We start from the raw sequence: 24,454 nt of genomic DNA, 5'->3' as shown, positions 1-24,454 counted from the left end.
GGGTTATAGCTTGGTGGTAAAGCTCATCTTTTCCATACAGAAGGTCTTAGGCATCTCCACCTAGAGCTGGGAAAGACCCTTGTCTGTAGCCCTGGAGAGGCATCACCATTCATTGTAGACAATACTGAGAGAGATAGACCAACAGCCTGACTTGGTCTCCTGCAGCTTCCTATGTTGACTTGCTCTTGAGTTCGTTATTATGCAGAAGAGTAGGGTGATAGGCCAGCTGTCCATTCAGAAAGTGACATCATGAAAGGAGAGGGTCCAGTCCTATGTATCTTTAGACAGAAAAAGGTCCTACAGCTCCCATGGCTGGCTGGGGAATGCTGGGAGTTGTAGGACTTTTTTCTGTCTAAGCATACATAGGATTGCACCCTTAGGTTCATAGCCTGGAGGTGCATTGAAATAAAGTTTGTCTCTGAAAAACATTTCTGTGTAGTTCTTTTTTTATATATACAAGCACAATGATGTTGTGGTATTTATCAGATTTTATGTTGTTCGTTGCTTTGTTAAGGTCTATTGTACTGGTCACTAGGATCTAGTGATTTGCATTTGTTAATAATGAAGTTTGCAGTTTAATATTGGAAGCTGCCTTGTGAATTTTTCTTTTAGATTTCGAAAGGTGGGATATAAAAATTCTAAATAAATGAAATAAAATGAATAAAGCTCAGCTGCTACTATTGTGGGCGGTTTTTCAGATTTATATATTTCCAGTATGACTCTTGTAACCAAGAAGAGAACTGCGTGAACTGAGAGAACTTAGAACGCAATAATCTCAATGTAAACTCTTTTAATGGATGCTGGAAAGAAGAATAACCAGACTTATGTATCACTATCTGATAGTATCTTCTGTTTCCCACAAGGTTGATTTTGGGTTTGCAAAGAAGATTGGAGCAGGACAAAAGACTTGGACATTCTGTGGGACTCCTGAATATGTTGCACCTGAAGTCATTCTTAATAAAGGCCATGATTTCAGTGTGGACTTCTGGTCTCTTGGAATCCTTGTGTATGAACTGCTTACAGGAAAGTATGTGCCAAGCTTCGCTGCTTTTTGCCATGTTTATATCTTATTTCACAAAGCAGTTATTTGTGTGTGTGTGTGTGTGTGTCTGTGGTTTTAATTGATTGTTATATATCGAGGAAGGGCTATAACTCAATAGTAGAAGTAGGGTGTCCTTCTTTACAGAGGACAGTCCTCTATTTGAAGGAGTGCCCAGTCCAAGTCCAATTTAAAGATAAAGAACTATAAGAAGGGATTGACCAGGGCCTTGAAGTTTTCCATCAAGAGTTAATGACTGGACAGCAGACGGAGCAGGGCCACAGGTTACCTCATCAGTCTTCCTCACTATGGTGAGATGTATTGTATTGCTGTTGAAGTTATAGTTGTTATTTCTAAATTTGCATCTATACATATAAATCAGTATATGCAAATGTTATGCCACGCATGGGCAACTTGTAGCCCTCCGGATGTTTTCTCTTAGAACTTTAATCAGCCCTATCCAGCATAACCAATGGTGAAGGATGATGGGAGTTGTAGGCCAAAACATCTAGAGGACCACAAGCTGCCCATCTCTGTGTTATGCAAATGGATGTCCTCATTTGTCCTCTCTTTTGGTGATGCATTTCCTCTTTTTTGGCAGTGCATAAGTGGCCACCCTAGGTAGAACCCACAATGTGGGGCCACCCTTGCTCTCCAGACTGCTCCACTGATCATAGCTGCTTCTTCCACTTCATGTATGCAGGAGACAGAAGACAGATGGGGTGGCACAGAGAGAGAGAGAGAGAGAGAGAGAGAGAGAGAGCTATACAGAGCTGCAAACTGCACCGACCATTGGCTGCATACCTCTGATGGACTTTTCCTGTGGGGCAATGGCCCTTCATAGGAAAAAGGTTCTCCACCCCTGCTTTGTAGGAAAAGCCCACGTTCAATAAATTGGAATCTCCACTTAGAAGATTCGCAGGTAGGAAAGCTAGGAAATAAGCCACTGTCTGAGCCACAAGCTACTGGAGCAGATGGTACTGAGCTAGAAAGGACCAATGGTATAACTCATTATAACTCAGCTTCCTATTTTCATATTTCAGAACCACACCTTTTTAAGATTCATTGTAGTCCAGCAGGGGTAGCCTTCCATATGTTTTTGGCCTACAACTCCCATCAGCCCTAGCTAGCATAGCCAGTGGTGAGGGATTTGGGGAGTTGTAGGCCTAAACATCTGGAGGACCACAAGTTGCCCACCCCTGGTGTAGTCAAACTCTTGGGCAGCTCTAAACTGAAGGTCTAGCCTTCTTTGATTTAATCACATTTTCATGGCTGTTTGGATGGGAAGGACCATAGTTCAGTGGTTGAGCCTGTGGTTGGCATGTAGAAGGTCCCAGGTTCAATCCTTGGCGTCTCCAGTTAAAAGGATCAGGTAGCTTGGGCTGTGAGGCACCTCTGCCTGAAACGCTGGGGAGCCACTGCCTGTCAGTGCAGAAAATGTTGGGTGTGATGTACAAATAAGTCTGACCTGGTACAAGGCACTTCCTTGTATGACTATGGCCAGAATAGAACATCTGTTTAGCATTACTGGCCCCTTTCCTCTTAACCATTCTTTCTTTTCCCTCTCTCTCTCTCTCTCTCTCTCTCTCTCTCTCTCTCATACTATGCTCCTTCAAATTGTGACATCCACTCTAGTCCTCCATTTTCTGGGGTTGATCAAATGATGACCTACAATTTGATTCTAAAAGGAGTTGAAAGGCTGGATTTTCCCAGAATAATAACAAAGCGGCCAGAAGATTTGATTCGGCGGCTCTGCAGGTGAGAAGGGCAATTGTGTTGCAAAGGCATGAGAAGAATACTTCAGCAGTGTTAATATTCTCTAAGGCATCCAAAATCAAGGCTGCTAAGTTTCAACCAAATCTGTCGTATGTCTCTAATGGTTTTTGAAGTATTATTGTAAGATCCTTCCTGTTTGAACTGATTGTTTTCAAAACAATCAGTTCAAACAGGAAAACAATTTATTGTTTATCATGAATCAAATACTACTATGGCTTCTTCTGCTTCTTACTATTATTATTATTGTTAATAATAGTGATTGTAACAACAATAGTGTTGTTGTTGTTGTTGTTGTTCAGTGCAATCCCATGCATGTTTAATCAGAAGTAGATTCCACTGCATTCTATAGGACTTACTCCCAGGCAAGTGTGTGTAGGATTGCTTATTGCTTTTGTGATGCTTTATTATTGCTATGTGCTTGCTTTATCCACTTTGGGCATTCTATGGAAAGTGGATATACAAATTTAAATAAAATATCCAGGCTACTTTATCATACTACAGGAATTTTAACCCTCAGTATGAATTCTGTGGGCTGCATCAAACCCCATTTTAGCCTGCCATGTCTCTGCCTCTTCTCTTCACATTGAGCTTCAATGGTTTCTGTCAGAATCAGCTCTTATGCTCACATTAAAACCTTTGGTGCAAGTTGCTAGGCAACTAAGTTAAAACTGAGCACTTGGCAAAGAAGAATATAAACCATTTTAGGACATGTCCTGTAAATATGAATAGTAGGATTGGATGGAAGTTGCCTCCAACTGACCATGAATTGAAGACTGAGGTACTGAGACTGTTGGTCCTGAACAAGCCTTCAATGAGGATATCAATTGACACGTCCCATTCTTGCAAGCTACGCAGTGCCACTGTGCCCAAGGGCCTGAAAGCATACGATGCAACAACCTTGCTAAAACGAATATTATTAAGAATAATGTTAAGAATAATATTTCTATTTGAGCCACATAGGGATTTTATTATATTTAGTGGTATATAAATATCACAAATAAATAAATAATAAAAAGCTAAACAATCGCTGTGTCTAGTCTGTGCCTGGAAGGAAGACCTCCTAGGAATACTGCCTTGGACTCTTTCAGAGAGGAAAGAGGCACATCACCAGTAAAACTGGAAGATCAAGGGTAGCACACGCCTTGCAGCAGTAGGGTGCGTGAAATCTAATGCGGACCTCATTTCTTGATGTTCTGTTTCCCACACTTCAAATGCACTGGATACACTGAATCAGCACCTTGGTGCTCTGAACAGACCCCCATGTTTTCATGCTCTTAGCCTCTTGCCTTATAATTAAGTACAAGCTTGCAGTAATTTTAATATTACATATGGACCATGGGAAGTATCTGTTCTGCTGTACTCTGAGTGTGCAAGATGGCTATAAATCAGAGCCTAGTACCACACCTTTGAAGTCAGGATGGATCACCTTAGGTTTTTATAAATTGTTCTCCAACTCTGGGTTATTTGAGATGTTGTGAAGTTTCCTTCGGACCATGGCCAGGGAACACAGGCCTGCACAATCTGACTGCTGGTGCCCCAGTTGGGGAATGCACTCAGTTTTCCCACAAATGTAGTAAGCAAAAAGAAAATTATTAGAAACTGGTCCCATGTTTTATTAATCTTATTTTTAACAATATACTAATTAAGCATACTTAATATCAAGTATAGACTGAATATTAAGAACCTTAATGTTTGCTGCTTTTTGCTGCCTCTTTCAACTCAGCTCTAGCTATTTAATTCATTTTTACTAAAAACAATGTTAAAACCAGTTTATGCTACCAATGCATTTTTACACACACATCCCCCCTCCCCCCAAAACCTCAAAACGTGTTTTAAAATTACATCAAACATAAACTGCATAAATATAAGAAAATAAAATATGGAAATAATAATCCAGTTAAATCCTCTCAAATGCTTGCCTGAACAAGAGTGTCTTGCAGATCTTTCAAATGGCCAGCAAGGTTGGACTTCAGAAGGCCTTCCCAAACACTTTGTGAAACTTAGGCCTAGTTCTCATGGAGGTGGTAAAACTGTATCTGAGCTGTATCACTTTAGACTATGAGTGGAAGCTCATATGATTAAATGCTTCATACAAACAAATTCCCTGAACATAGAAAACTAGCATGTCAGGGAGAAGGCTAGATTAGGGTGCAATCCTATGCGTGTTTAGACACCATGGCTTGCTGGGGCATGCTGGAAGTTGTAGGAGTTCTGTCTAAACATGCATAGGATTGTGCCCTTAAAAACCTTCTCCTTGACCTGCTAGCTTTCTCTCTGCAGAGAAATTTCATATGGAGGAGCATTCAGTATTTTTGTCACCAACTTAGATGGCTGTAAAAGGGGATGAAACAAATTAATGGAGGACAATGCCTGCCCAAGGATTGAGATCTGTTGGAGGGGCCCTCCTCTGCGTCCCACCAGTGCAAGGCATACACCATGGTGGGACGTGGGAGAGGGCCTTCTTTGTTGTGCCACACCGGTTGTAAAATGCCCTCCCCTTGGAGGCCTGATTGGCACAGACTTTGGTTTCGTTTCGGCGCCAAGTTAAAACATAGGTTTTCACCAAAGCCTTTGCAGGCTAATGGAATTCCCTATAGTTGCACACTGTTTTAACTGTTTTATTGTTTTAGATTTTCTAATTGGGATTAGCCTGTTTAATGGTTTAATATGCTTTTAGCTTTTTAAATTATTCATTGTTTTACACCGTTTAAATTGATTTTATCTGTATGCTGCCCTGAGATCTTAATGGCATAGGGTAGGATACAAATGTTTTAAATAAATAAAATAAATAAGACAATAAATGGAGCTAGTTATGATGGCTATATGCTACCTCAAGAAACAGAGGCAGCATGCTGGGGAACAATGCTGGAAGAAGGCTTTTGCCCTCCACTGATGCAGTGGTAAATTTTGAAGTGCAAGCACTCATCATGACAGTCTCCATAGCCATGCCCCCAAGGAGAGGCCAAAAATGCAGGCAGCTGCAATGCAGCTGCCTGCATTGGGATAGCTCTCAACAATGCACATGGGGAAAATCCATTCCCTGCCTGCCCCCCAGCTATGGTGGGGATTCCACCTAAGCTCAGAGGGAACAGTATTGGGGGCAGGCAGGGACAGATAACATCTTTGTCCCTGCTAATCAAAACATCCTGCCGCTTTGCTCCTATACACCTACAGCACTGTTGCCTTCATCTTCCACTTATGGGATTCCCTTAGGCATCTGGTTGGCCCCTGTGGGAAACAGGATATTGGACTAAATAGGCCTTTGGTCTGATCCAGCAGGGCTTTTCTTAGGTTGCCCAATCTGCAAGCTTACCATCTCAGGGGGAACGGGGCTGTAGTCAAGAGCCACAGCCAGGAGGCTCTGCTCCAGGTTCCCAACACTGGACAGCAAGGCCGCCAGGCAGATCTTGATATAGATGGGCTTACTCAGAAGGAGGTGCTCCCTGCCCCAGGCAGCTGAGGCTTTTATAGACAATATCCAACCCTTTGAATTGTATCAGGAAGCTAATCGGTAACAGTGATACTATTACTAGATGATAAAACATCCAAACTATGAAATGTTTACTGTGTTTTGGTGTGTGTGGTTTTCTTTTTAGACAAAACCCTACTGAGAGATTGGGGAACCTGAAGAATGGAATCCATGATATTAAGAGACATAGGTAAGGAAAGAGCAAGAGGGACTGATCAAGATAGGATTTCCTACAGAACAGCATGTCCTGCCTTTGATTTTAATTCTCTTCAGAGGTGGGCAGCCAATAGCCCTCAGGCTACAGCCTAATTATATGTGGTTTTCAAAAAACCTCTGCAGATGATCAGTTCAGTTTGGCAAGAGTGATTTGTCTGTCTCTCGCCAGCCTGTTGGGTGAACAGGAATTTGGCAGAGTGGGAGAGATGGGTTAGCTTGGCCACTACTGGCTTGAGTCCTGTCTCCACCATTGGCATGTGGCCCTCAACAAAAAGTTTCCCCACCCCAGTTCTAAGAGCTAAAATCTGAAGGGGGTGGTGGTGGAATGCAGTTACCGTCCCGCATAGATGTGCCTTTTGTTTAGGATTATACCTTTCTTAAACTTTCTTTTCAGATGGCTGAACGGTTTTAACTGGGATGGACTCAAGGCAAGGAAGTTAACATCGCCATTAAAAAGAGAGGTAATGAGCCAGACATATAACATTAAGTGTTTTGAGTTAATTGAGGGTTTGTACAGAGTAAAGTCCCATTCATGTCAATGAACCTGCATTGGTGGCCACTGAGTTGTGTTTTGAAATTTGGGTACCCAAAATTGCCACATTGGGCTGCAATTTATTTATTTATTTATTTATTGCATTTATACCCCGCCTTTCTCCCTCTTGCAAGGAACTCAAGGCGGCTTACATTATCCTCCTCCTCACCGTTGTATCCTCACAACAACCCTGTGAGGTAGGTTGGGCTGAGAGTCTGTGACTGGCCCAAAGTCACCCAGTGAGCTTCCATGGCCAAGTGGGGACTAGAACCCGGATCTCCCGGCTCCCAGTCCGTCACTCTCACCACTACACTACACTGGCTCTAACCATTCTAACCAAACTGCAGATTTAAGTAATGGGGAGGGGGATGGAATGAGGGACAGGGGCTGGTAAATCAAGAAGGGAGAAAAATGGCAGGGAGATGGGGTTTCCTGTGGTTGTCAACTGTTGGAACGTATTTCCGCTTTGTGCATGATATCTGTTGTGTGCAGGGTTTGACTAGAGGACTGCCAGCTGCTGCCTACTTCCTTGGTAAAATATTTGGGAAGCAAATCCAATCATCCGATTGTATCACTCCGTTAGCGCAAATGATGTTGCGTAGTGGAAACATCTGAACTATGCTTAAGAGAAGAATCCAACTAAAGTTACGTGTGCACAAGCGCAGTTGCTCAAGCGATTGTGCATTATGCTTGTGCAACCCATTGCACATTCCCCTTGTGCAACTGCTTCCGCAACTGCTTTGCAAACCTCCTTGCACAACCAGTTGCACAAGCCTAATGGGCAAATGCTTGCACAACAGAAAGATTCAGCAGAATTCCACTAGCACTATTTGAGTTTGTGGAATGTGTAAGAGTTACAGATTGAGTTCCTACTTAGGCCGTTTTACTGAAGATGTTCCATAAGCATATCCATTATAGACAAAGATTTATAGTTAGTAAATTCCTTTGTTTCTTTGATGATTTTGATTTATTATTATGTGCGTTCTTCTTTTTGTTGCCTTTATTTTGTTAACTTTATTACAAAATAAAATAAAATTTCATGATAAAAAATGATAGTGCAGTGAGACAACAGATAAGAGGGAGAAGCAAAAGTACAATAGAAGGGAAGGATAGGAGGGGGCAGGGCAGGGCAGGTAGCGCTGGCAATGCAGGGATTGTGGCACACCTGGAGGATCCACAGACCTGAGAAATGCATGGAGTCAGACCTGCATATTTATCTGCCTCTCCCACACTGCACTGCTCCCTGGTTCCATAGCCTAGAGGCAAAAACCCACACCAAAGCATGAGAAACTCATAGGCAGGGGTGGGCAAGTTGTGGCTGTCCAAATGTTTTAGCCTACAACTCCCACATCAAAAACATCTGGAGGGCCACAACTTGCCCACCCCTTACTCATAGGGATATGTGTGGACTAGTGCCACCGTCTCGGATTTTGTGGACTCCCCTTGTGGTACACTTGCAAAAAAAGAAAAATGGTCATAGCTGGGCTAGAGAAATGAGGGATAATTGTGTATAAATGCGGTTATAAGTACTTAAGTTGAGTTTTGATTGGGAGTAAAGACTAAACGAGATAAATGAATGGCTACAGGATCAATAGCTAATGTCAGAGTTGCAAACTGTATAATTGTCTGGCATGATGATACCCCAACATGCTTTGGGAATGTGGCTAGGAAGTCAGTTAAAACGTGTCTGTCTTGTACGCCAGCATAGCTGCTATTCACACACGATGTATCTTTTAAGATTTTCTTTTAAACTTTCTTCTCTCTTAACTCTGTTTTAGCTTGCAGGTCCGATGGATTACAGCTACTTCGACAGGTACCCACCTGAACAGGGAGTCCCACCAGATGAGCTTTCAGGCTGGGATAAAGATTTCTAAGAAGAGAGACTGGCCATTATAAGCGTCTGCATCTGCACTAATCATATATGTACTTGCTAAGAGCCCAGCCCAGCTGCATTCCAATCAGCAGGACCTTAGCATTTAAAACTCAGTTGTATTGTGTTCAAAAAGTCACCCTACTTTGCTTTGTAACTTCACAGCATGAAGGGTTTGTCTATAACAATATGCCCTCTGAAGGACAGAACAGAGGGATCTAATGACTCGAAGTATCACTCCCCATTTATTTATGAACTGAATGCTTCATCCATCTCTTATAGAGGTGTGATACATTCACTACATCAGCGTCTGAGCTCTGGTGTGCTTTGCATGCCACTGTGAGCAGCCTTGGACTGTAGAGATGAGAAATGAAGGAACATGAGTGAAATGCTGGAAGCAGAGCAACATTCTGAATAGCCTTGTGTGGGTAACAGACCTGGTTCGCGCATAATGCTAATCCATGTAACTCGTGGGTTGTTGAATTCTGGATTGTTGTGATATGTGAACACAGCCACACTAACAAACCACATTCTGTTAATCAAAAACAACCCAGAAACAGAACCCATGGTTTGTTGTTGGGCTGTGAACTCTAAGTTTTTTTAAATATAGGTTGTTACATGTGAACCCCAAACCACGGGTTGTTCACGGATTGCTTCGCCAGGCTGCAGAGGTGGACTACAGGGTGTTAAAAAAAAACACCAGCCATTCTACATGCTGGTACTACAGAGCCACAAAGGCATTTGCGAGGGAGCAGGTGCAGGAGACGGGAAACACAGAACCCAGAGACTGAGAAAACAAACTACGGTTTGTTCGATCATCTGCTAGACAAACCCTGGCTAGGACAGCAAACCATGGGTTAAAGAAATCATAGGTTAGCATTATGTGTGAACCAGGTCATAATGTCCTTATTCTTGACATCTTACAGGATAAGTGAAATCCATGCTTAAGAACTGATTTACTCCTGAAAGCTTTTAAACACACCCCTAAGACTTTTACCATATTTTTTAATGGTAAGAAATGCGTTCTTACAGAAAACTTCTTTCAATATCAGCGCAGAGAGGAACCAAGCTGATTGTGTAAAACATTATGAGATGACCAATTAAACTTTCAACAAGAAATTCAATTGTAACGGAACAATTATTTCCTCGGGTTCCCTTTTCTCCAAATAACTTAGGTTTTTTAAAAGCTTAATTTCATAACAATTTGATCATAAATTTCTAAAATCTAATCAATTTCTTTGCATATGAGGGTCTCGTTACATATTAAAGAACAAAGTATGAATGCAACAGACATGTTTAAAAATATGCGTGTAATAAATACATTCTTATTGAGGAGCTGGGATTGGCTGCGGGCAGCTCCTTGCTGAGTATACTTAGTGGGAAACTTGTTTTAGCTGTTTTAGCTACCCTTAGTTTTTAATCTTTTCATTGGACTGAGACCTTTGTCCACATAAGAGTCCCTTCTTCACTTTCCAGATCTGCCAAGAACATGCAACTAGGAGTTTTTGCTTAGTGTCAGAAAGCACTGTAACCTCCTTAATGGCCCATCTCTTTCCCCTTGCACAGCATAAAGCATTATTTCTTCTTTGGGTGACTTACATTAGCTTTTTCATGTAATGGAAGTAGGCTTCTATAGTTCAGAACCCAAAAGCACTGGCCATGTTTTTAACAAAAAATAAGTTTGTAAAAGGCTTAGATCCTGGCTATATTTTGTAAGAAAAAATGTTTAGTCTTCCAGTTTAAGATTTTTTAAATAAGTTGACCAGAGTTAGAAATCAAAGGCTTTTTTTCACTGTGGAGCAATGACTTCAATGCAACACTACAGACAGGAACACAGGAAGCTACCTTATACCGACTCAGACTGTTGGTCCAATAAGTTTGGCACTGTCAACACTAATGGGTGGTGGTTCCTCAGGGTCTTAGAAGGTAATTTTTTGAGCCCTACCTTGAAATGCCAGGGATTGAAACTGGGACCTTTTCCATGCAAACCATGTGCTCGACCACTGACCCAGGGTCCTTCCAAGATTTAATGGCAGTAGCTACAAGATAATGAAGGAGATCACTTAGTTGGCCACTCTGGAAACATACAGGGTTGAAATGCACAGGCTTTGTGGCTGTCACATGATGGTGTATTCATGGACGTTCAGTCATGGGATGATATCAGGCATCCTACAATGAGGGTAGAATTGAGTCTTATTGGATGGCGGTTCCTTTAGTGTTGCCTACTTGGGCACAAAGACAATGATTTGCCTTGTAAACTCATCATGGGGAACTGCTGTGTTTGTAGCATCTGGCCACATGGTGCAGAAGATCCCCCCCCCCCCGTGCAATAAGAATGCAAGAAGATCCCTGCTGGATCAGACAAAGGCCTATCTACTCTGGCATCCTGTTTCCCACAGTAGCCAGACAAATGCCGCTGAGAATCCCACAAGCAGAACGTGTGCAATAGCCGCCTCCTACTGTTGTTTTCCAGGCACTAGTTTTCAGAGGCATACTAGTCAAAAGTAGCCATTGATAGTCTTATTCTCCATGAATTTATCTAACCATCATGCTAAATATGTAATTTGACACCAAAGGTTCCTGGTATCTCAAGTTAAAAGATCTTGGGTGGCAGGGACGGGAAAGACCTGTGTGACTTTAGAGCCACTGCTAGTCAAAGGAGGCATTATTGTGCTTGATGGTCCGATTCAGTGTAAGGCAGCTTCAGATGCTCATCTAAAGCAGAGGTGGAGAACCTCTCATCTGCCAGGTGTTGAACTACAACTTCCATTGTCTCTGACCATTGGCCATGCTGCCTTTGGCTGATGGGAGTTGGAAGGCCACAGGTTCCTCACCCCTGATCTAAAGGATGACCCCCCCACACCAAATGATGACAGGTACCAGTAATACCAAAGATTGTCTGTTGTCTCCAGAAGCTATTTCTTCTTAGTGCACATCATCTATATTTTGTGCCCTGTTTTTAGAATGTCTCAAAATGTAAAAGCTGTAAAACCTTTTTTAAAATAAGGTGATTGTTTCCCAATTTATTTGTATATATGTGCAATTTTCATATATATGACTATTTTTTAAGTGAGAGAGCATACAAGATGGCAGGTTTTATTGCACAGAGTGCCGCTGATGTGTACAGAGAGAGAAAAATGCCTTTGTCCTTTTAAAATCACCTGTAAAATGCATTGACTTCTTTATGTGCACAAATAAATCTATTACACAGCACTCTCCACATCAACAGTTTGTATTTTCCAACACCCTCACATATGACAGACCAGAAACTGGCCCGTTTTGTTGGTGAATCCTCCAAATATATTGACATTAATGTGAACCGCTTAGGAATTTTAGTATATTAAGCAGTATAAAAATGCAAATATATTCACATTGATGGGCTCTTTACTGTAGTCCATGTAATCTAGGGCTTGTGAAACCAGATCAAAGATGCAGAAAGGGGGTGTGCAATCTATAGCTGGTAGTTCTTTCCTTTGTGCCCACTTGGATAAGTGCACCACAATGTGTCTGCTCAATCTGATACTGCAGAAATTTAAATGACTCTGGCTATAAATTGGGTGTGAGGGGGGAGCACTTTAGGGGCTTAAAAAAAATGCTCCCAGTGGCATCAATAGAAGCTTCTTTTTAACACTAATTGCTGCATTTGGGGGTTGGGGGGACGACAGCACACAGCTGTTCCCTCTCCAATGGCAACCTGCCGATCTCCCCCCTGTGCAGCATTTAGGCTTTAAAAACCCCCCACCCTGGCACTGAATGAGGTGTTTTAAAAGCCAACTTGCTGCACTGGGGAGAGGCCATAGGCCAGGTGAGGAGACTCCCCACCCCTGCTAGAGATGCTTATATGGGACAGAGTGAATAGTCAAATGAGAATTAAAAGCCATGATATCTTGGTTATTCTCCAGTGGTTCCAAGATGAGGCAATCTTTCATTCTGGGAAGACTCTTTTCATGGTTGACAGGCAAGATCCCTTAGCAAGAATGAAAGAAAGGTACTTCCCCTCAGCTCCCAAACAGACCTGCCTGGTAAACAGCAGGTTTCTGCTATATCTGAGATGTTGCCACACTATTTGAATATGATTTCTTTCTGGGAGAGGGACACAATTTTAGGCAGGGACTTGGGGTGTGGTTTGGTTGGGCCCCAGAGCCTGAAGAAAAGAGTGTTCCTGGGGAGAGATAGCCTCTCCTTTCATGGCATGGCTTCCTGAGCATGGCCTGTCTCCCTCTCTCAGAGCGGGAAAGCAGCTGGCACTGCTATTCGGCTCCAAATCTTCCCTAACCTCCCTGCTTTCAGGCAGGGAGAGAGGCAAAGCAGCCACAGCAAACTGTCCACATCGCTTGGCCACAGCCACTGTTGCTCCTCCATAGACCTCACAACAGGCAGACACCATTTGAACACTGTGGAGGAGGCAGGCATTGGCCATCAATCCCCTCAGGCACAATTTGGAGACCAATGCTCCACTCCTAGTTCACATCACCTCAGCAGCTACAAAGCAGCACCAGCAGGTGTCAGGACAGCAGTGAAGATGCCTTAATATCTCCAAAGGATTCCATGATGTCTCTGTTTTCCCACCTTTTTAATCCCAGCATGGTTACCAGCAGTATAATTTGTCTCATCTGTTTCCCCCTCTACCCTGCCCTCAATGCTTCATAGAGTCAGTGCAAACGTTCTGGAGAACAGTGTTACCTCTCAGTGTCCTCTTGTGAGCAAACATATCCTATTTATGTATTTATTTCAGTCATTTATATCCCATATTTCATGGTACAAACCCTTCCAAGGTGGTTTACAAGCAACATCAAAATATATTAATAACATCACAATAAACAATATTAATTATTTAATTTGTGCCCCACCATTCAACCAGACAAAGGGCACTCAATAATCATAGGAACTAAAGCACTTCCTTAAAAAAAAAAGATTAAAACTAATAACAAATACATTAAAAACACAGTTAAAGGTCACGGCAACAATAGAATAAAACATAAGAAGAAAGGATCCTTCCCACAGGGCAGTTGGTGGTGGGGGGGGGGAATCCAGCTGGAAAAGGCCCTGAGCTCTTCTTCCCCTGCCTTCCCCTTATGAGGTACAGGATTGGAGCGTGCAACGAACCAGGCCGTAGTATTAAGCCCCAGCAGTACAGGTCTGAATAAAATGGAGAGGCATTTCAGTTTCCAGTTTCCATTCCTCATTTGCACAGGCAGTTCTCCCTTAACCTCTTTCTCCAGTTCTCCCCTTATGAGGCATAGAGTTGCAGTGTGACAAGAAAGACAAATGACAGCACTGAGCTCAGCAGTTAAGGTAAGAACAACTTAAAAATGACAACAACAACAATGCAATGCAATGGGATTTTGGACTGACGCCTTCCTCTTTCCCCTGGTTTTTTTTTAATGTTTCCATGCAAAGGTAGCTTCTTTTGGCAATACGTGTCAGTGCTGGATTTCTGTTTTTTAAATGGCGTTTTTAGCATCATTAAACTCTTTGCTGTTTTGAAGCAATTCCTTGAAGGGTAATGACATTTTGTTGCCACAGAACTATTATTGTGCAGGCCCTGCAGCTGATCTCTGTCTATAAACACTTCAATAGCAACAGAGACGCTGAAGACCATTTTAGGATGTGTTTATTCTTTAATGAAAATTCATTTCCAATCCTTCCTTCATATCCCTATTAATCTAGGACTTTGTGAAGAGCTCTTCCTCTTATCTACACATCTGTTTATCTGAACATTTTGGATGTTTCCTGGGACGTGTGAAAACTGTTGCAATAGAACACATTGTTCTGGAAGTAACATGGGAACTAAGGATGCAATGCAAAGCACACTTCGAACACAGTAGGACTTAATTCTGAGTCAACATGGATGAGATTGTGCTGTTAAGAGGCCCGGTAGCATCCAAATTTCACTTCCTAATACATTCTTACAGTAGAATGACATATAGCAAGGCAAATGCAGGGTTCATGAAAGGGAACTTCACCCTTTTTCCACCTACCAGTTCTCCCCAGTAAATGCTGACCAGGCTGTTTTCTTCTGGGCAGTGACTGTGAGAGTGGAATTGCTGGGAGAGGGGCAACTGGTGTAGGAGATGTGCAGGGGGATATCGGGGTTGGAAAAGACTGAACAACCCTTCCCACAGATTCTTCTCTACAAATGCCCTGCATTTGCATTACCTCTGAAACAATATGAAAGAACTGCTAGATTTGGCCCGGATGGGGTGTGCTTCCTGGAAGGAGCCAGGAAGAAGTGAGGACAACACCCACAGCTTCTGACCTGAGGAGAGAGACAAAACAGCCGGAGGTGAAGGCATTTATGTGTCCCCAAACAGAAGAGAAAATGTTCTCAGGTGCCTGAAAAAAACTTTTATTATGCCCACGTGTTTTAGAAAGGACTTTCCTTCCTTGTCTTTCTCCAAATGTGTTGCAAAGAATCCTTCCAATGCTTCTTCTGTTTTAAAATGCTCAGAAATGCAGTACAAGTGATCTCCAGGGACACCCCCTCCCACAATGCCTTGCTCTAAGGAAGGACTCCTCAGAGCCAGGCATTGGGTCCTGGCTGAGCGACACTGGCTGCTTTCTATGGCTGACGTAACTCTTCCAAGAGACAGCTTGCCCACCAACCCTCTGGATCGCCCTGAGGTGATCCTGGAGGTAACCAGAGGGCAGGTGGCTGCTCCAAAGAGCCCCCGCTAGTTGCTCTCCCCCTGCAGCATTTGCTGCAATGGGAGAGCAAGGCCATCTGAGCTCTCTGGAGCACCCACCCAGCATTACCCACCCAGTGGCATCTGGGGAGGGGCGTGATAGTGGTGGGGAGCGTTTAATTTGCCATTCCTCCCACTCCACTGCCTGAGGCAAGGGCTTCCCCCTGCTTTGTGGGAGGGCTGGCCCTGCAAGACAGGAGAAGACAAAAGGGTATGTGAAGATGGACTCACTCTGCCTCAGCTATTGCAACATTCAGTGATGGGGACGGGGAATTTTAACATTTTACCTATAACATTTTACCTCTATTGCAGGATGCCTCTGGTCCAAGGAATGATTTCTGCAGCAAACCCTTGAGCTTTGAAGAAAACATTGCAGAAATCCATCTTTTAAGGCCTGTCATTCTTTATATCTGATTTATCTCAGGGCCTTTCTCTCTCTCCATTAATCCTTCCAAAACCTGCTTTTCATGCCTCTTTCTCTCGTGCTGCCCACTGCACCGTTTTCCACAACACATACTGTACTATGAACAAATCCTGAATAACTCTTGAAATGTGTTAATGTTGACCAGTGGACCAGTAAACTAGTAATTAGGTGGACTTTTCTTCTCATGCCAAATTGTGCCATCCTCTTAGAGATAGGTGACCTAGTCAGTACAATTTCCTGCGTGGCTAATTTGCATCATATGCTTCTACTATTCCGATGTAGCAGCTAAGAGATTGCAATATGAATCAGGAAGATCCAGTAGATGGTCAGGCAGTGCAAACCCATTCAGCCTTACTATTCCATCTTTTTAATTAAAAAAAATTAATTAAGGATTAATTAAGGTTTTTTAAGGATTACGTGATAATATATGTGAAATGCTTTGAACAGTAAAAGCACTATCATCTTCTTTTTGGCTGTAATGAGACAGGAGCTATAAAGGAGCTATAAAGAATAATAACTCTTTTGGATGTTGCAGGATTTTTTCACTAAGGTTAAGGCTGTGATCCCACTGAAATAGGGCTTACTTCCATGTGAAGTATTTCGGTCTGAGGATGGAAGGCAGCTACTTCGGGAAACAATTATTCTGGTTTTGTGACAACCAGCCAAGATTCTTTACTGGAAATAATTTGTCCACAGGGATTTCCTCTTGGTTGAGAAGAACAAAAGAGATGATAGCTTGGGTTCTACAATAATGTTCTTTACAATCCAAAAGTAACACCTAGTATTGCATCTGGAAGTGAATTGAAAGCCAAAGCCGACTCTGTATGGAGTGCAGGTGTAACTTGGTCCCAGTGGTGAAAACACCCTGCGGATGGATAGTAATGCTGTAAAGGCATTATTCAGACACTCATTTTGATGTGAAGGGTTGTTCACTTTGCCAGGTGAACGCAGGCAGAAAATGCAGCCCACTGGTATGAACGTGGTCCATCTTCAGTGGCCAGACGGAGAAACCTAAGCATCCAGAATCAGAAGAGAAACCCCAAAGGCCATATACTAGCTTATATTCTTTTATAAGGTGACAAAACGCAATCCTTCTCTATAAAGGCCAGACATCTGTTCCATGTTTCTCCCCAGCCACACAATGTTTTTTACACATGCAGCTTCAGATACAAACCAGTGTGGGGGAGCACACAGCCTCCAAAGTTTGGATTTTTTGTCTCAGAAAGGAGCTGCATAGACTGAGAATATCAGTGTGGAAAGTGGTGCCCCTCATCACTAATAACTTCACAAATAATAACCCAAGGGGGGTATTATTATCAGGCCCAGTGTCATCAGATGGCACCCTCAGGCAGCTGCCAGGGCCCACCATGACCCCCTTTAAAATAATGTCTTTTTTCTGGCATGTCTGGAAGCCACCATCCGAATATTGCTCCCAGTGCTGACCCAAGACATTTTCTGCCTGGGGCCAAGCCCAAATGCCCACCAGCAACAATACTAGAGCCAACGCCTTAAAACGTCTTGCTGCACATTCAGACACCAATGCCTGCCTTTGTCTAGCTAACCCTTTCATAGTGCTGCCTGAAGCAGTTCTCTTCAGCCTGTTGCATGGCAGGGCTGACCCTGGTCACTTTGGGGCACTGTGGAAAATTTAAATAGTGACGGCAGCTGCCAGATCCAGGTGTCTAACGCTCACAGGAGTGTGACTGCTGTCACTGGTGCTGCTAGTTAAGCATACTAGGGAAACCACCAGAGGGTACCTTGCTGAACCTAGACCCAGCTCTGATTATTATTATGCCCCAGTGCAGACTGGTGGCTCTGATGTTGGTGGAGCTGTGAATCCGCTCTGGGTTGCAGGCAGAACTCTGAAGGAGCTCTCCAGGGTGCTGAGCTCATTTGGGGGACAGTTCCTTTAGAGTACTTACTGAAATCCAGAGTGGATTCACAGCCCCACCGAGAGCAGAGCTAGCAGCCTCCACTGTTATGCCCTCCTTAAGTGCTTCCCAATAGTATTTGGCTGGCCACTTGGATGCAGAGTACTGGACTAGATGGTTTTACAGTCTAATGCAGCAGGGCAGTTATCTTTCGATGTTTTAAGAATTTGAGTGTAACCCTTTGAGTATCTTAGAGAGCAAGCAATTTAACTTGTATTTTGCTACAGGACAAATGACTACATGTACATAAATATTATTTCCCCCTTCCACATGAATTGCCTGTTTCTTCTTTTTGCCTTTGAAGTTTTACTTGGCTCTTACCTCATGTTTTGGGGAAAACCTGCAATGTGCATAGAAGAATGTAAAAGAAAAGAGAACTTTGATCTCTGGAAATCTTATATAAAAGACTCCTCCTGCCCCTTCCTCTGCCACATGGGGATTTTTCAAAAGCTGTTTTATGAAAAACTTACGTTCTTCTTTACCATCTCATCATTCCCTTTGATGTTGTAATGGAGTGCAAAGAATCCCCTTCTCATAAACCAGTCCTTTCTGGTGAATTTCTATGGGAATTTGCCGAATACTTTCTTAATGAAGCAAGAAAAAGCTATACCCAGTTTAAAATCCTAACATTTTTTTAGCTCACCAGTTGGTGTCTCAGTTTGTCTGTTCTCCAGACTTGTTTCCCATCCATACAGAGGAATTTCTTGGTTACAGGCACTGTACATACGTACTGCACAAAAATGAAATATTTCACTACTCCAACCAGACATAGCCACTCTTCACTTGAGCTAAACCAGGGCTAAAACAACTGCTAAACAATCGGGATGGGTGGGGAGAATACCCAACCACTTCAGCAGGCATGATATCAAAGTACAGTTCCATGTTTCCTTTCCCCAAACAGGGAACAAATTTTTGAGCAACTCTTACACTGTAAGCATCTACGCTACAAACATGTATATGTTTTATATCAGTTAACCCTCATTCCCCCAAAGAATGCTGGGGAGTATAATTTGAAAAGACGGCCAGCCCCCTTCACAAAACTATAATTCCCTGGGAGAGGAAGGACTATTAAACCAATGTAATTCTATAGTGTAGACACCAATTCTACAACATCAGTTGAGCCCAGCCCTATTTTGACCAGCTCCAGCTGAGCTCAACGAAATCCAAAACTGTTTCTTCCCAAACTGTTAGCAACTTCTGACCCAGGCAAATATTTACAATTTGGCAGGCATCTGCATGTAAAGAGTACCACCTATTTGATGGTTCCTGTGGGAATGGGAGGAGGCACTTGTTATATTGCAAAGGTGTGTGTTTGTTTTCAGTGTTGCGTTATGAATGTAGAGTATGAGTTAAAGAAAAAAGGATCAGGTGGAGTTAATTGTGTAGGAGATGCTCAAGAGAGCTGTCTGTAGTATTTAATTTTTGCATTGTTATGGTTTTTGAGGTTTGTCTGAATGACCTTTCAGGGATCCCTCACAGCCCAGAGCCTATGACTGCAAAGAGAATCAAGATCCTTTCCAACTATGTAACTCTTGACTCTATGATTTCTGTAAGCAGAGCTTTCAATGTGAGTGCCTGGAGGCAATGTCTCTGAAGATCCGACACAGGATGGTTGATACCTGGTAACATCCTGGTGATGTGTTTCAATGGTACCTAGGATGGCCCAAGAAGGCATAGGTGATGGGTAGAGATGGCTCATCTTTCTTCTCCCCACTTGACAAGGGGTGGGGGTGAGTTAGGTCTGTGTGTAGCAGGAAGTCAGTCTGTACTGAAATGTGATCTGAAAAGAAAGCAGAGAGATAACTTTTATCTCTGCAGGAAATCCTCTGGCACTAGGGGTTCCCCCAGATATGTGACGGGGAACAGAAATCTGTTGGAGTGTTAAAGCTGTGAATCCTCATTTTATGCTCAGCCTGAATATACGTGTAAATAAACCTAATATCACAGAAACACCTTAGGTCTCCTCTGACCTCCTTCTAAGGAAACTGAACCCTGGGCAAAGCACTGCAACCCCTGAAACCTCTTGCCACTCAGACATAGGCTGCACACGCATAGCAGTATCTGTCTTTCTTTTGTTTGATCAGGAGAGGAAGGAATAGGACATTTATGAGAACTGGACAAAAGGGGAAGAATTTGTGCAGATTCCAGGATTTTCTGGGTTGGAGGGGGAATTCCAGGGCAAAAGACCATCAGTGAATCCTCTTAACTGGCAAGAGATGGGTGGCACTGGTACAGAAGAAGGGAACACCCAGAATCCTCTGAGGAGAGTTGATATTTTGTAAGGGGCTCAGCCATCTTCTCCTCAACATCTTTCTAGCTACTCAGAAAATCCTGGAATCTGCATAAATTCTTCTGGTTTTGTCCAGCGTTCACAAACATTCTATTCCTTCCTCTCCAAGTCAAACAAAACAAGGATACTACTATGTGTGTGCAGCCCATGTCTGAGTGGCAAGAGGTTTCTGGTGTCCCCAGGGTTCAGTTCCCTTAGAAGGTGGTCACTGGAGTTCCAAGGCAAAAGACTACTAGTGAGCCCCCCTAACTGGCAAGAGATGGGTGGCAGTTGAGCATACAGATGAAGGGAACACCCAGAATCCTCTGAGGAGAGTTGCCATTTTGTTAGGATCTCAGCCATCTTCTCCTTCACATGTACCTGGCCATCCCTCCAGAATGTTCTTGAATCAACCTCTGGGGGAGTTTAATTACTCACTTAACTTTGGGAGATCCAGAAGTTTGGAGGCAATGAGAGACTCGAGCTGTCTCTGGCCTTCTCAGACACCCTTTTGCAATGTGTTATGGGCTCTGCTTTTACTTTGTGAGCAATTTACCAGCTTCTGGGCCACAACAACCTCTAGTGTTGATCCTTTCTGGAAGTCATTACAGCCAATCCAAATTTTTGTCTATCCCAGATCCACCCAACCTGTGGTCCAACAAGGTATATGCAATCTAGCCATGTGTGGCAGTCTTCTAAGGGCTCAGTAAACCTTCACATTTTGTTGCCTGCCTGAAATTACAAAAGGTGCTTTTGTGTATGTGGAGGGGAGTGAGGATTATCAAGTAGCTGGAAAGCTACAAGGGTGGGCTGAGTTTGGTTTTGTAAGTCACAAGTTGCACACCTGTATTGACTTCAACTCTGCTTTGTAGCCTTCCTCAAGCCACAGTGGTTACCAAACTGGTTTTTTTGTTTTGTTTTTAAAGCCTGCTTCCTTACAGTCCAATGTCTGAAACCTGCTCATTTGTGATTAGGGGTGGGCAAATGAGTGATGTTTGAGATCACTAAGATCCACCAAATGTCATCTTGCCACTCGTATCATACCTGACCACTGTTCGTGTTTGCTGCACACTCCATGAAAATGGGAAAATTACGCAAATTGAGCAGTGATTGAACTTGAAATTTTTGCAAATGTCTCCAAATCTATGTGACTTCCCTAATTTGTCCTCCATAGACTAAAGCAGGCCTTTCAGTCTGCAGGGGAAATTTGGAAATTAGGCAAAATCGAACAGGGAAAAGTTGCGCAAAGAGAATGTCAACATGTGTCCGGCAATTTGCAAACATTTTTGGCAGATATGTGCTTGTGATCACATTCGGGGCTTCAGTCAAAGTATGCTCACATGTTTTGTGATAAATTCTCATATATCCCTAGTTGTGATACTTTTGAAAACAAGGAGTGGTGTTTATCCTGTTTCATACTATCTTGTACGGAATAATATTTTGCAATTATTAAAAATCAAAAGAGAAAATGAAGCTCCATATTAATTTTTTTAAAACGTACACTTGTACATAGTAGTTTGCAATAAAAATTCTTATTACTGTAGGAGAGAAACAAATACAAGTCAAGCAAGCTTATACATCAGTAGTGAAAAGTATCCTCAGTGTGTCTGCAACACACGCATTTGGTTCTGAAGACATATATATAAATTTGTAAAAATTAATGTAAAAACCTGTGTGTGTTTAAGAGTACTAAAAAGTGGATATTAATTAAAACACAGGAAGGCAACAGAAATAAAATAAATTAAAGGCATTAATAAAGCTTCTTTCCATATACAAATATCCTTTGGCTTTTTTAACTTTACTGATGCCGACTGTACAAGCATTAATTCCTAAGCACAAAAAAAATGTACAAAAGTCTTATTTTATTTTTTTTTTTACATGGAGAAGGAGATAGCTTAATAATGAATGCATCAATTCCTCAGTAAGAGAGGATTCAATCCTTTCAAGCTGCAATCTATCTCCTTTGAGCTGGAAATTAAAGCTTTAAACCCCATTCCCAGCACTAGAACTTTGCTTGAATGCAAGAAAACTGCCCAGTGCTTTTGGCAGAGAGTGGAAGGCACTTAGCATCTTCTGTGAGATGTATGGCAATGGTAAGTCGAAGTCCATACCAAACCCTGGCCTTTCCAGCTAGAAAATAGGGGAGGAAACCCCTATTTTCTGGGCTCTACAACACATAAAGATGTAATGCATTCAGCACTAACTCCCCTTGACTAATGGAGGTGGCCTGCATTTTGGAAATGACCATCCAGTGCAAGACCAAGTAACTCTCGACCTTTGGCAATGTAGTCTGATAATACAATTGCCCAGCCATATCTGACTGCAGGCAAGACTCAATTTGGAAAAAAGACATGTTGTAATGGCTCAACCTGTTCTTAATCCTTGGCTTCACTGAGTAAAGACTGCCAGATGGTTAAGCAGTTAAGGCTGCAATCCTATACTCAGTGGAACTTCTGAATAGACATATATAGAATTGCACTGTTAAGTTGCCTTGTATGGCACGCTTTGCCACGACACAGGACTACCCATTGCAAAAGGGGTTACTACAACAGTTGGTGGTAGTAGCCCCTGGTAAACCAGAATTTCTCCCCTCTCTGCCACCTCCCCTTCTTCAGTGCTTTCTTGCAGTGATCTGCACTGGGGCAGGGAGTCAGAGTATAGGGATTCACCACCAGTATAAGTGTGGCATCTGTTAAACCTTAGTAGATATACAAAGAGAAGTATGTCTTCTTGCAAGTTAAAGGTTCCCATTATTCTTTGAAAGAAAGCCCTTGTTTATGTAGAATGACACATACACAGAGCACTACTGACTCGCTATGTCAAGAAAATAAACATTTTAAAATGGATTTTCTTAGTCTCTTAGGATGTCAGAACTTATTAGGTTATTAGCACTTTGGGGAGAATTCCGATAACCTACGGCAGAAAGCTTAGCTTCAGATGCATAATGTATATCTCAAATCTCCTTCACCATTAGTTTCTGGAAGAATGGACCCAAAGACCAGCAGTTTTGCTGAACTAGTTTCAAAGCTTTGTATAGAAATATACCAAAAGGTCTTCCTGCTAATGTTCAAATCATCTTGATGAGTTCTTTCCAGATTTCATTTTCATCTTGATGAGTTCTTTCTAGATTTCTTTTTTTTTCATACATAGCTTGCCACACAGGGTTCGTTACTGGTGCTGAGCTTTATCATTTTTCTGTCATATCCTCACAGTAAGAAAGTTACAATTAGGTCCTTCCATGTTCTGGAAATCTATGGTGTGTTCCTTCTCAGCTCCTGCTCGTGTATTCATATATATATATATATATATATATATATATATATATATATATATAATCTTTGGAGAATGAAATGCATTGGCAGTGCAAAATAGTTGGGCAGGGGGAGGAACTGTTAAGCAACTAAGTCAATGCAGGGAAAGAGGGATTTAGATAAGGTTCCATGGGAGGGGGCTGTTATCTGCAGGCACAGGATTCCACTGTCATGTTTGGGTAGACTTTGAGTACCACATTTTTATTTTCGTCAAAGAATAAGATACTGAGTGATGACATCTTGTCCGGGACGCAGCAAGGCTCAGGAATACCAGAGACAACACCCACAGCTCTCACTATGCTCTGGATGGTGGCGTGGTTTGATGGTTTCAGGGCCTGCAGAAGACAAGAAGGATAATAACAAACTGCGTATATAATGGACTGGGAACACACTGTGTTTAACTGGTCCTTTATAGCAGCATAATTGTAGGCAGATCTGCACTGCAAACCTAGATTGGTTTATACCAGTATAGCTGTTGTGATTTCCAAAGGACCCTGGGAACTGCATTTTAACAGGGAGGGTGCTGAGAATTCTCTGTTAGAGATCCCTACCCACCCATCCAGAAATATAGTTCCTGGGGTTTCATATTAAATGTCTGTTTAAACCAATCTGTAGTTGTAGACATACCCACTCTTAGGACATATCAGAATCAGTTTTGGCTAGGAAAAGCTAGAAAAAAAGCTCTGCGCAGAGTGCCTATGTCAATAGCAGGTCATTACATTTCAAAAAGGTCCCAAGGTTTGTGACAATAATTGTGGTGGGGACTGGAACCTGGCTGTCATTTTGTGCATACAGATGTATACAGGGCTGGTCCTAGGATAAACAGTGCCCTGGACAAAGAGTGCCTTTGGTCCACCCCACCCCACCCCCGGTCATCTTTGCAGTGTTAGCAAGTTGTATGGCTTCTGTATGGCAAATGACATTAAAGTGG

The 24,454-nt window shown here is 42.5% G+C and overlaps 2 protein-coding genes across 2 annotated transcripts in view; one reads left to right on the top strand and one right to left on the bottom strand.

Moving 5' to 3' along the window:
- Positions 1-12,113, top strand: part of PRKG2 (protein kinase cGMP-dependent 2) — an 86,998-nt gene extending 74,885 nt beyond the window's left edge. Inside the window, exons 15-19 of the mRNA XM_084860209.1 lie at positions 864-1,027; positions 2,675-2,797; positions 6,412-6,474; positions 6,895-6,961; positions 8,811-12,113. Coding sequence (XP_084716335.1) covers positions 864-1,027; positions 2,675-2,797; positions 6,412-6,474; positions 6,895-6,961; positions 8,811-8,906 — 513 coding nt within the window. The 3' untranslated portion in view covers positions 8,907-12,113. The remainder of the gene's footprint in view (positions 1-863; positions 1,028-2,674; positions 2,798-6,411; positions 6,475-6,894; positions 6,962-8,810) is intronic.
- An 11,460-nt stretch (positions 12,114-23,573) lies between these two features.
- BMP3 (bone morphogenetic protein 3) overlaps positions 23,574-24,454 on the bottom strand; it is a 43,236-nt gene continuing 42,355 nt past the window's right edge. Inside the window, exon 3 of the mRNA XM_084855447.1 lies at positions 23,574-23,858. Within this exon, the coding sequence (XP_084711573.1) occupies positions 23,667-23,858 (192 nt within the window). The 3' untranslated portion in view covers positions 23,574-23,666. The remainder of the gene's footprint in view (positions 23,859-24,454) is intronic.

Source organism: Heloderma suspectum, chromosome 5, assembly GCF_057233095.1.
Source record: "Heloderma suspectum isolate Gila_16-S chromosome 5, 16-S_ref, whole genome shotgun sequence".
Taxonomy (NCBI): Eukaryota; Metazoa; Chordata; class Lepidosauria; order Squamata; family Helodermatidae; genus Heloderma; species Heloderma suspectum.
The sequence above is the reverse complement of the archived record's forward strand: the minus strand, read 5'-3'. Positions and strand labels throughout refer to the sequence as shown.